General features: G+C 46.2%; 1 protein-coding gene across 2 annotated transcripts; it reads right to left on the bottom strand.

Moving 5' to 3' along the window:
- Positions 1-178: 178 nt before the first annotated feature.
- LOC307215453 (sialidase-3-like) lies at positions 179-8,263 on the bottom strand. 2 transcript variants are annotated; one of them, XM_079974682.1, is made up of 3 exons: positions 8,137-8,263; positions 2,760-2,971; positions 179-1,436 (listed from the first exon to the last, which is right to left on the bottom strand). In XM_079974682.1, the coding sequence occupies exons 2-3, from the start codon at positions 2,964-2,966 to the stop codon at positions 375-377; spliced, it is 1,269 nt and encodes a 422-aa protein (XP_079830808.1). In that variant the 5' UTR covers positions 2,967-2,971; positions 8,137-8,263; the 3' UTR covers positions 179-374. The 2 variants fall into 2 exon arrangements, with proteins under 2 accessions (XP_079830808.1, XP_079830807.1); XM_079974681.1 differs by lacking the exon at positions 8,137-8,263 and adding an exon at positions 4,177-4,378.
- Between the last annotated feature and the right edge of the window lie 3,748 nt (positions 8,264-12,011).

The raw sequence follows: 12,011 nt of genomic DNA, 5'->3' as shown, positions 1-12,011 counted from the left end.
TGAAGTTATGGAGAAATCAACTGGGCCGTTTTAAGGTCAAAGGGCCTCTGTAGGTATGAACACCCTTCCCTTAGATCAGGGGATGACTAACTGTGGCACTCCAAATTATTATTATTATTATTATTATTATTATTATTATTATTATTATTATTAATAATTTATTTATTTATACCCCACCCATCTGGCTGGGTTTCCCCAGTGCTGAACTACAACTCCCATCGTTCCTGGCTGTTGCTGCTGCTGGCTGATCCTCCATCTCTAGAGGATGGTGGACTCTTCTTCCTTGGAGGTTTTTAAGCAGAGGTTGGGCGGCCATCTCTCATGGATGCTCTAGTTGAGATTCCCGGGTTGGACTAGATGACCCTCGGGGTCCCTTACTGCTCTGCGATTCTACGATTCCCAGGCCTTAGGTTCTTCAGAAGTTCAACGTTGCTGAAAAGCTGAAAGGCAATTTCTTCGCATGCAGTCGCCGCCCCGCACTCAAACAGGCACCCAAACATCACCGGCTTGCCCTCCTCCTGGCACACGGCCAGGTCCGAATACCCGCTGGGCCCTTTGTTCAGCACCCAAGGGGCTGCCCAGCACCCCTTCTCCAACGGAGAGGGGTTCAGGTAGATGCCCAGATCCGAACGCTTGTGGCTGTTTGTGGGGTGGGAGAAGACCAGCCACGACTTGGTGCTCCTCTTGCGAGGGGCCGAGGAGGGATCGAAACCCAGCAGACATGCCGATTCGCCATCGCCTTCCTCTAGGCCCAGATCCGAGGGTTTCGGCGCCGGGGCGAAACTCACCACACTGCCCTGGCACCCGTGGGGCGGCTCAGGCAGCTGCTTGCAAAGAAAGGGCTTCTGGAAATGGCCTCCGTTATCGGCGCTGAAGGCCTCAGCGCGGCAGCGGCTCCAGCCCGAATACCGGGCGTTGACGTACAGTAAGGGGCTTCCATCCTGGCGGTTGATCTCGGCCACCTGGCACTCGGTGGCTCGCAAGTCCTCAAGAAGCTGGCCCCGTGCCCAACTGCGCCCTCCGTCGTCGCTGAGCAACGCGAAGCAATGGGGAGCTGCACAGCAGAGCGGGCAGAAGCAAAAACAACGTTTGCTGATGTGGTAGGCGTAGGCCGGGACCGCCAGGCGCCCGGAGCCGAGCTGCACGCCGTGGCCCGGCCCGACGGCAAAGGTGGCCCACTTTCTCCGGTCGCCTCCAAACATCTGCCTGGTTAAGTCCACCGCCTGGCTCCAGGTGCGGCCGCCATCTTGGCTGGAGACGTAGCAGAGCTTGGCGGCGTTCCTCCCCGTCACAATCTGCCGCCGGGCTGTGATGTGGTCCAGAACGCAGATGAAGAACAGGTAAGTGGTTCCGCTCTTCTCCTCGTGAACCGGGCAAGGGTTCATGGTGCGGTATTTGGGGAGCGTGGCCGTTGGCAGGGGCTCCTGAGGACCCCACTGGAGAGAAGGAGAAGAAGAGTTTGGATTTGATATCCCGCTTTATCACTACCCAAAGGAATCTCAAAGCAGCTCACATTCTCCTTTCCCTTCCTCCCCCACAACAAACACTCTGTGAGGTGAGTGGGGCTGAGAGACTTCAGAGAAGCGTGACTGGCCCAGGGTCACCCAGCAGCTGCATGTGGAGGAGCGGGGAAGCGAACCCGGTTCACCAGATTACGAGACTACTGCTCTTAACCACTACACCACACTGGCTCTGAAACAGAGAAGGGACAAAAGGGTTTGCTCTCGGGGTGATGTCTCTGCGCACTTCACATCCAACCTGGAATCGTCATCATTAATTAAATCTGCATACCTTCCTTCGTCTGCAGATCTCAGGGCGCATCACAAGATGCAAGTTAGCGGATTAAAATGTATAAAAGGTAAAGGGACCCCTAACCATTAATAATAATAATAATAATAATAATAATAATAATAATAATAATACTTTATTATTTGTACCCCGCCCATCTGGCTGGGCTTCCCCAGCTACTCTGGGCGGCTTCCCACAAAGATTACATCAAAATGTCACACATTAAAAACTTCCTTGAACAGGGCTGCCTTCAGATGTTTTCAGGTAGTTGTTTATCTCTTTGACATCTGACGGGCAGGTGTTCCACAGGGCGGGTGCCACCACCGAGAAGGCCCTCTGCCTGGTTCCCTGTAGCTTTGCTTCTCGCAGTGAGGGAACTGCCAGAAGGCCCTCAGAGCTGGACCTCAGTGTCTGGGCAGAATGATGGGGGTGAAGACGCTCCTTCAGGTATACTGGACCGAGGGCGTTTAGGGCTTTAAAGGTCAGCACCAATACTTTGAATTGTGCTTGGAAATGTACTGGGAGCCAATGTAGCTCTTTCAAGACCAGTGTTATGTGGTCTCGGCAGCTGCCCCCAGTCACCAGTCTAGCTGCCGCGTTCTGGAGTAATTGTAGTTTCTGGGTCACCTTTGCTCTTAGCTTGACATACATTCCTTCCTTCCGCCCTTGCCTCATCACCAGCTACTTGGCATCGCCCCAAGCCCCATCCACTTCTAAAGGAGATGGGGGGAGTTGCTTCAGAAAGCATTCCCCCCCCCATACATAGTGTGCAGAGCACCTCCCCGCCTTCATTAAACAGCTTACCTGAGCTGCCTGCCACCCTGCTGTCACGCTGGAGTTGGTGTGGCCGCATATTGGCAGGCCCATAAACTGCTGCGTGACGACAGCCTTACATTTATTGTATATAGTAAGAAAGAAAAGAAACATGCAAGGAAGAATAACAGCGTTACGCTTTCTGCTCCTGGCGTTACCTGAACGGACGTTCCTTCCTTCCGCCCTCGCCTCATCACCAGGAATTTAGCATCTTCGTCTCGGGGGGATGAGCGCTCCTCTGCAAACGCCAGGAAGGTGGACTCGGAGGGCAGGTAAAGCAGTGCAGGGATGCGGTAGGTGAGACCCCCTCGTTTTTTCTGGCTGAAAAGAGTCACCTTCCCAGAGCCAGCCTGAGCCTCGGCCATGTTTTCTGGGCATGCAGAAATATTTGGGGAGGTGAGAGGAGGGAAAGAGGGAGATGAAGAATCCAATTAGTTTGTTGCATCACCTGAAAGGTCCTTTCTCCCTTTATAAACCTGCCCAGGTGCCCAGTCATGGAAGGAAGCTTACATTACACTTATACCGAAAACAGAGACTGAAAAGACACAGCTTAAGAATTACCGCCCCATATCGCTGCTTAATGTGGATTACAAAATTTTTGCAGATATTTTGGCTAAAAGATTAAAAAAGGTGTTAGTAGAAGAAATTCATAAAGACCAAGCAGGCTTTCTCCCGGGCAGACACTTGTCTGACAACACGAGGAATATAATTAATATCCTAGAAAAATTACAAGTGAATATCAATACCAAGGCAGTTTTGATATTTGTGGACGCAGAGAAAGCCTTTGACAACATCTCTTGGAGCTTCATGAAGAAGAATCTACAGGGGATGGGGGTAGGTCAAGGTTTTGAAAATGGTATAGGTGCAATTTACTCAGAACAAAAGGCAAAATTAATTGTGAACAATGTAGTGACAGAAGAGTTTAAGATTGAGAAAGGGACACGACAAGGTTGCCCAATTTCTCCATTGCTCTTTATATCGGTCCTTGAGGTATTGTTAAATATGATTAGAAAGGACCAAGAGGTTAAAGGTATACAAGTGGGACTTAAACAGTACAAACTGAAAGCATTTGCTGATGACTTAGTATTGACTTTACAGGAGCCAGAATCTAGTACTAAAAGGGTATTGGAACTGATTCAAGTGTTTAAATTGCTAATAAATATTATCTCTCTCTCTCTCTCTCTATATATATATAGATATAGATATAGATGATATAGATATAGATATAGATATAGATATAGATATAGATGATATAGATATAGATATAGATATAGATATAGATATAGATATAGATATAGATATAGATATAGATATAGATGATATAGATATAGATATAGATATAGATATAGATATAGATATAGATATAGATATAGATATAGATGATATAGATATAGATAGATATATATATAGACCTGCCCAGGTGCCAAGATCCTCTTACCACCAGCCCATATTCCTCACCAGGGGGAACTAAAAGCTAAGTCGCACCCAGAATCCACTGTCTTCTTTGATTCCCATTAAGTATACAAATCCAGGATTTGCACCCTGTAAGGGACATCTTTCCTCCGGAACTCAGACCTGGAGAAATTTCACACCTCTGGCCAGAACCAGTCCGGGTTGCAAATTTGCCTGCTGACATGTACTGAGCAACCAGTAGCTAATTGGCAACCTGGGAAGAAAACCAGCCAAACAGACCCCCACCCCCCAATAACATCCAGTTTACAAAAGCTGTGAAGCTTGGTTACCTGCAAAATATTCCTGCTCACTAAAGGTGACCAGTAGGCTAGTTATCGCCAGAAATAATAATAATAATAATAATAATAATAATAATAATAATAATAATAATAATTTTTTATAAAAAAAATTCTACCCCGCCCTACCCGGCCAGAGTCAGGCTCAGGGCAGCTAACAACAGTGAAATTACAGTAAAAACATAATGGGGGGGGGGGACAATTCAAAATACAGGTTAAAATGCAATTTAAAATGCAGCCTCATCAAGACCATAAGGGGAGGGAAACATAAGGGTCAGACTGAGTCCAAGCCAAAGGCCAGGCGGAACAGCTCTGTCTTGCAGGCCCTGCGGAAAGATGTCAAGTCCCGCAGGGCCCTGGTCTCTTGTGACAGAGCGTTCCGCCAAGTTGGGGCCAGTACTGAAAAGGCCCTGGCCCTAGTTGAGACCAATCTAACCACCTTGCAACTTGGGACCTCCAAGGTGTTGTCATTTGTGACCTTAAGGTCCTCCGCGGGGCATACCAGGAGAGGCGGTCCCATAGGTATGAGGGTCCTAGGCCGCATGGGGCTTCAAAGGTCAAAACCAGCACCTTAAACCTGACTCTGTACTCCACCGGGAGCCAGTGCAGCTGGTAAAGCACTGGATGAATGTGATCCTCCAAGGTGTTGTTATTTGTGGACCTTAAGGTCCTCCGCGGGGCATACCAGGAGATGTAGTCCTGTAGGTACGCAGGTCCTAGGCCGCATACGTATTTAAAGGTCAAAACCAGCACCTTAAACCTGACCCTGTACTGATGATCTATAGGAAGCCCTCTTCAGCCAAACTGCAAGCCTTACATGCATAAGCTGCTTTATAGAGTCTCAGACTATTGCTCCACCTAAGCTCAATACTGTCAACACGGACTGGCAGCAGCAGGAATCACAGTTGAAGAATTCCTGACAGGGGGCCATTCAACCAGCAATGTTTCATCTTTAAACCCACCCACCCACCCACCGCCTCTCAGAATATTTGCACAGGGCTCACAGTACAGTATAATCCTCAGGGTAGAGAGAATAAATCCTAAATAGAATTAGCTATGCCTCTTAAAAAGTAACCAGTATAAAGTAAGCAGCACATAAGCGGCACACAAAACACTAAAAAACCATTTTACGCTCTAAATCTTATATTAATAATCCAAAAATTGAGAGAGCTATGTACAGCTACTACAGAAGCCACAAACAGAAAACTCATTCAAATTGTATCTTTTTAAATGTTCCTTTAGCCAGGCTCCTGTAGATATCAACAAAGGATAAGTTGGATCAAATGAAGTGTCGGTGGTGTTGCGCACAAGAGTTAGACAGGGTGCCGGAGTTTGTCACCTGTTTTGCCCCTGAAGAGTCTTAAAAAGTAACAGCTTTGGTTTGTGTGTGTCGGGATTCACAGAATGCTGTGTGAGATAGAAAGTCTGCAGGCTTGAGTTTGCTAGCCGATGCAGCTGGCTGATGCAATACCGTGGTGCCCCGCAAGACGAACGCCTCGCAAGACGGAAAACCCGCTAGACAAAAGGGTTTTCCGTTTTGGAGGCCCTTCGCAAAACAAATTTCCCTATGGGCTTGCTTCACAAGACGAAAATGTCTTGCGAGTTCCTGCGGGGTTTTTTCCCCTCCCCCCCCCTTTTCCTAAGCCCTAAGCCGCTTATCAGCTGATCCGCTAAAAGCCGCTAAACCGCTAATTGCGCTAATCCGCTAAGCTGTCAATGGGCTTGCTTCGCAAGACGAAAAAACTGCTATACGAAGAGCCTCACGGAATGGATTAATTTCGTCTTGCGAGGCACCACTGTACTTTCTATGGAAGTAATATGCTGTCAGTTGATTGGCTGTCATCGGTTTAAAAGGAAGGAAGGAAGGAAGGAAGGAAGGAAGAAGGAAGGAAGGAAGGTAGGTGGGTGGGTCTTCCTGTTTGCCTTAAGGTGCACCCAGGCATTCTGTTTGACTGTATGAAATTCTCACGTATTATAGCCTGTAGAATATTGTATATACAGGCATACTTTGGGTTACAGGTGGTAAAGGTTGCGTTTTTTCGGGTTACGGACCGCCGAAAGCCGGAAGTACTGGAAAGGATTACTTCCAGGTTTTGGCGGTAAGGCATGCGCAGAAGTGCTAAATCGCATTTCGCGCATGCACAGAAGCGCCAAATCGCAACCCGCACGTGCACAGACGCGGGTTGCGAACACTGCAGGTTGCGAACATGCATCCCGCACGGATCACATTCGCAACCCGAGCGTCCCCTGTATTTGTGTGTATATATATATGTTATGTACTGAGAACAATAGGATCCAAAATGCAGCAGTCTGATTGGTCCTAGAACAATGCAGCAGTATGATTGGTCCGCAGGAGCCACCCAATCCAGCTTCAGATGGAAGTGAATCCACAACCTGATTGGCCTACAGGAGAATCCCGGAATTAGCCAATCACGTGGGGCCCATTGTGTAAATAATGTATATAAAGCAGATATTTTGGGGAAACTTTCATTCCTCCTCACCACTATCAGCTGAATAAAGAGCATGAAATCCACTCTCGACTTCGAGTATATTTCTATATATATATATATATATAGCTCATAATATACTGCACTGCAATGAAGAACCTGGAACTCTGATCATTTCTGCTAAAGTGCAGCGGAGAATTCGTGACAGTGGGGGGGGGGGGTGTTGGGGCAGGATCAGTACCTTGGTACTGGGGAATGACTTTTTAATTTTCTACTGGGTTGCCACATTTCAAAGTCAAAACCAGAAAAACCTGAAAGTTGTTAACCTCTCTTGAGAAAAAGCCCGAAGTTTGACATATGGCACTCCTACTTCAGCAGTTAAAATGGTATCCCTGATCATTATTTTCACTGTAAGGAACATTTCCAGGAATCAAACCCTTGCAAGATTTCTCCCAGGAGACAAAACAGCAAGTTTGGACAATGCTTTATCCAAGTTGCAAGCTCACCAGCTGCTATTATTATTATTATTATTATTATTATTATTATTATTATTATTATTATTATTATTATTATCATTTAAGATGTGGGGAGATCCTTGTCCTAAATCTCTACCTCTTTGGCTCTCTCTTCTGTTTAAAGGACTGGGTTTCCACCACCCCCTCCCGTCACTGGCAGAAGCGTTTTGAAAACAGGAACTCGGCTGCTGAAATCCTCAAGCGCTTTCTTCGAAAAGCGGCGAGAAAAAATGCATTGCAAATATTGCAATCGGTACACCTGAGATTGCATCACATCCTTTTTTTGCAGGAAACGGGGGGGGGGGGGGACGGACACAAAAACACGACTCTCTTTGGATTTCCAGCACTCATTCTTCCCTCCCCCCCCCAAAAAAAAAATCCTGATGCGGGGAAGTGTCTTCCAGGGGACTAAAATCGATCTTCCTCCCTGGGCAAACTTCTGCAAAAATAAGTGTGGCTGCGGGAGACGCTTCCATCTAGGGCGGGGGGGGGGGGTTATATCCCCACCCCCATAAAAGAGATATATTCCCTAGTCAGTGTTTCCCAACCTTGTGCCTCCAGCTGTTTTTGGACTACAATTCCCATCATCCCTTGCCACTGGTCTTGCTAGTCAGGAATGATGGGAGTTGTAGTTCAAAAACAGCTGGAGGCACAAGGTTGGGAAACACCTAGTTTATATTTTACTCCTTTAAATGCATCACACTGGCCCCTCCCATCCTTTCATGGAGCTTCCCCTTTATTTTATTTTTTTTTTGGGGGGGAAAGGATAATTATGGGTTTTCTCTCCCTGGGATTTTCCTGCAACGTCCTTGCTGCATCACTCACCGTGCAAAGGCTTTTCCAACTGCGCAGGTGAAAGGGATACAAGCGGTGGCGCCGGGAGAGGATCGGTGCGCAGGATCAGCTCCCTGGATAGGGCGCAGGGCGAGATCAGGGTTTCCTCCTCCGCCGAAGCACCGCCCCTCCTTTAGCCACGCCCACTGAGCATCACTCAGCATCCCAGAGAGACATCCCACAGCATCCCTCCTGCGCCATTCAGAGCGCAGACCCGTGGGAAGGTTTGCCCGTGTGAAACGCTCGCGGGCCTTTCCTTTTTTTTTTTTTTTTAAAAATGATATTTATTAAGTTTCACAAAATATAACAAACTTCGAAACAACAAACAACAGACATCAGAAATACAAACAATATCAAAAAACATAAAAACAAAAACATACAAAAGATTCAACATAATAATAAAAGAAACATTAAAAGACAAGTCTGGTTCATTCTAATAGTCTTCAAAACCTTATTTTCCTTGCTTCCTCCCGCCTTCCCTTCTTGTATTCCACTTTAAAAAAATTTTTCAGCAAGCTCATTCAAATTCGTTTTATCCTTTATCTTTCCCTTTATACTCTTCCTTATCCTAATCACTGGATCCCCATCATTTCATTCGCGGGCCTTTCCTACCTTTGCCTTTGCCACTTCCACCCCCCTCCCGTTGACAATAGCCTAACATTACTTTAGCTCCTGCTCCATTTATGTACATCAAGCTGTTATCAAAGGCACTGTTGTTGTTTTTTAGAGAGATAATACCAGGCAGAAGTCACGCTTCCAAGGATTATTTGATGGTCATGATTTAAAAGAATAAACAGATGTTGGGTAAAGAAATCAAAAAAAGAAGATAAGATACTATTCTTTTATGCCACTACAGCCGCAAGAACTATGTTGGCACAAAACTGGAAAACGGAAATTATACCCAGTATAAATGATTGGCAGGTTAAAATGATAAATTACGCCGAGCTTGCTAGACTAACAGGTAGAATAAGAGACCAAGATGAACAGAAATTTCATGAAAATTGGAATAAATATTGGAAGTATATTGGAAATAATTTGTAGAGGGCACTGGCGGGGCTGGAACAACTCTAACAGTGAGCGGCTAATATTTAAGATTAAAAATAAATTACGTGACTGTAGAACTTATTTGACACTTACCAAAAGGGTGGAGGGGAGTCCAAGGCTAGGTAGAGCCTAAAATATTGTGATCTTTTGATTCTTTGTTTCCTTTTTTTATATAATTTGGGGAGGGGATATAAGAAACTATGTAAATGAACTCTATGTATATATATATGTACACTGATATGTTTATGGATATGTTTATTTATGTATTCAATACCTACATTGATATATTTATTTGCATCATTTGAATAAAAATGCATTGGGGGAAAAAAAAGAATAAACAGATTTATTGCTCCAAACAAAGCTACGCGGAAGCAAAGAGTATACTGTACAGTGGTACCTCGGGTGACATACACTTCAGGTTACATACGCTTCAGGTTACAGACTCCGCTAACCCAGAAATAGTACCTCGGGTTAAGAACTTTGCTTCAGGATGAGAACAGAAATCGCATGATGGCAGCAGGAGGCCCCATTAGCTAAAGTGGTACCTCAGGTTAAGAACAGTTTCAGGTTAAGAACGGAGCTCCGGAGCGAATTAAGTACTTAACCTGAGGTACCACTGTATATGACATTTCAAAAAATTATTCTTACCATGCAGGCAGCAAGGGAACCAACCGTTTTGCTTGATCCAAATGTGCTCTGTCAACTACCATTGTCTATTCTCGTCCCAAATAAGTTGAAGGATTTCTTTTAGCCACAACAATATTTATGCTGCCCTCGTGTTCCACGCCTGCCCTGACGCTGCAAATGCTTTTCCTTCCGGGATCTTGCTCAATCTTGTTTCTTATTTCTTTATTTTTTTTCCATTTAAAAAGGAACAAATAAACCCACCCACACAAACTATTATGTAGCTCAGAATCAGGGCCAGATTTAGGTTTGATGAGGCCCTAAGCTACTGAAGGGGACGCAGGTGGCGCTGTGGGTTAAAGCCTCAGCGCCTAGGGCTTGCCGATCGAAAGGTCGGCGGTTCAAATCCCTGCGGCGGGGTGCGCTCCCGCTGCTCGGTCCCAGCGCCTGCCAACCTAGCAGTTCAAAAGCACCTCCGGGTGCAAGTAGATAAATAGGGACCGCTTACCAGCGGGAAGGTAAACGGCGTTTCCGTGTGCGGCTCTGGCTCTGGCTCTGGCCAGAGCAGCGATGTCACGGTGGCCACGTGACCCGGAAGTGTCTCCGGACAGCGCTGGCCCCCGGCCTCTTGAGTGAGATGGGCGCACAACCCCAGAGTCTGTCAAGACTGGCCCGTACGGGCAGGGGTACCTTTACCTTTACCTTTAAGCTACTGAAGGTAATGGGGTCCTTTATATGTCCAGCTGTCCTTTGTCAACAACAAATTGTAACTGTTTTTTGGTGTTGAATATATGCTATATGGTATTTTATTGACCTCATAGGTATCTCAAGCCATTTGCACATGCAGAATGCGGGCACCCTATATACAGAAATGAGCAAACCAGTGATGTTTTAGGGAGCGGGATAGCAGGCGGGGCCCATGACTTACATCCTAGGAGCCTACACAACACAAAACACTGTTGCTGCATGTAGGTTTTATTTTATTTGTTTTTTTATCTTATATTTTGGAAATCTACATCCAGGTTTTTTTCCTTTGGGGGGGGGCAAGAGAGTGGGCAGCCCTAAGCTATAGGTTGTTTAGCTTATGTGTAAATCCGGCACTGCTCAGAATGCAACCAGCCTTTATGTGTTAACAGCTGCACTCGTATATTATGAGCGGGCAGCTTATAATATACCAGGGTTACGCTAGAAATGCTGGGGTGCGATTCTGCTTGTCTTAAGGCTGATGGGTTTTGCGGGGGGGGGGGGGGAGGGAAGCAGGTATGGAGGGGGACCATCAAGTTTCCTAGGCTGCCATCTGACCTAGCTTGTGCTAACTTTCCTTCTGATGCCCTTAGGCAGGGGTCAGCAGACTTTTTCAGCAGGGGGCCGATCCACTGTCCCTCAGACCTTGCGGGGGGCCGGACTATATTTTTTTTTTGGGGGGGGGGGGGAATGAACGAATTCTTTTGCCCCACAAATAACCCAGAGGTGCATTTTAAATAAAAGGACACATTCTATTCAGGTAAAAACATGCTGTTTCCTGAATCGTCTGCGGGCCAGATTTAGGGTTGTAAAGACTGCGCAGATAATAATTGGGCGCACTCTTCCCACCTTGGATCAAATCTATGCTTCCAGGTGCCATAAGAAAGCTGCAGAGATAGCGCAGGACAGCGCACATCCCGGAAATGATCTCTTTCAGCTTCTGCCTTCTGGAAGAAGGTACAGGGTTATAAAGGCTAGGACTAGCCGCCTGAGAAACAGTTTCTATCCAAATGCCATTTTGGTTTTAAACGCAGTGCAAGGTAGTATCTACGGGAGTATATTGTATTTTAAAAATGGGGTATCAGAGTTTTTAGGGGGCTAACCAGGCTGGGATAGCTGGCTTGTTAGTTTCTGAATGCCTGATGTAGATTTTCAGTTTCGTTGTTCTGTATGGGACAATGACAATAAAGATTATCGTATCGTATTATCATATCATATCGTAGAAGGCAATTGGGCCGGATCCAGCCCCCGGGCCTTAGTTTGCCTGCCCCTGCTCTTAGGGCTTGCTTGGGCTCACTCTCTACCACTTCTTCATCCTTTGAGAGAGGAGACATCTTTGTATCTCTCACCTGCTGAGAACGAAAAGCAGGCATCAATCTTTGTGTCTCCACCTTCATTAGTTTGAACAAGGCTCATTCATATAATAAAACATGCAATTCTTTTATCAAACTAGG

Source organism: Podarcis cretensis (assembly GCF_951804945.1).
Source record: "Podarcis cretensis genome assembly, chromosome: 4".
Lineage (NCBI taxonomy): Eukaryota > Metazoa > Chordata > Lepidosauria > Squamata > Lacertidae > Podarcis > Podarcis cretensis.
The sequence above is the reverse complement of the archived record's forward strand: the minus strand, read 5'-3'. Positions and strand labels throughout refer to the sequence as shown.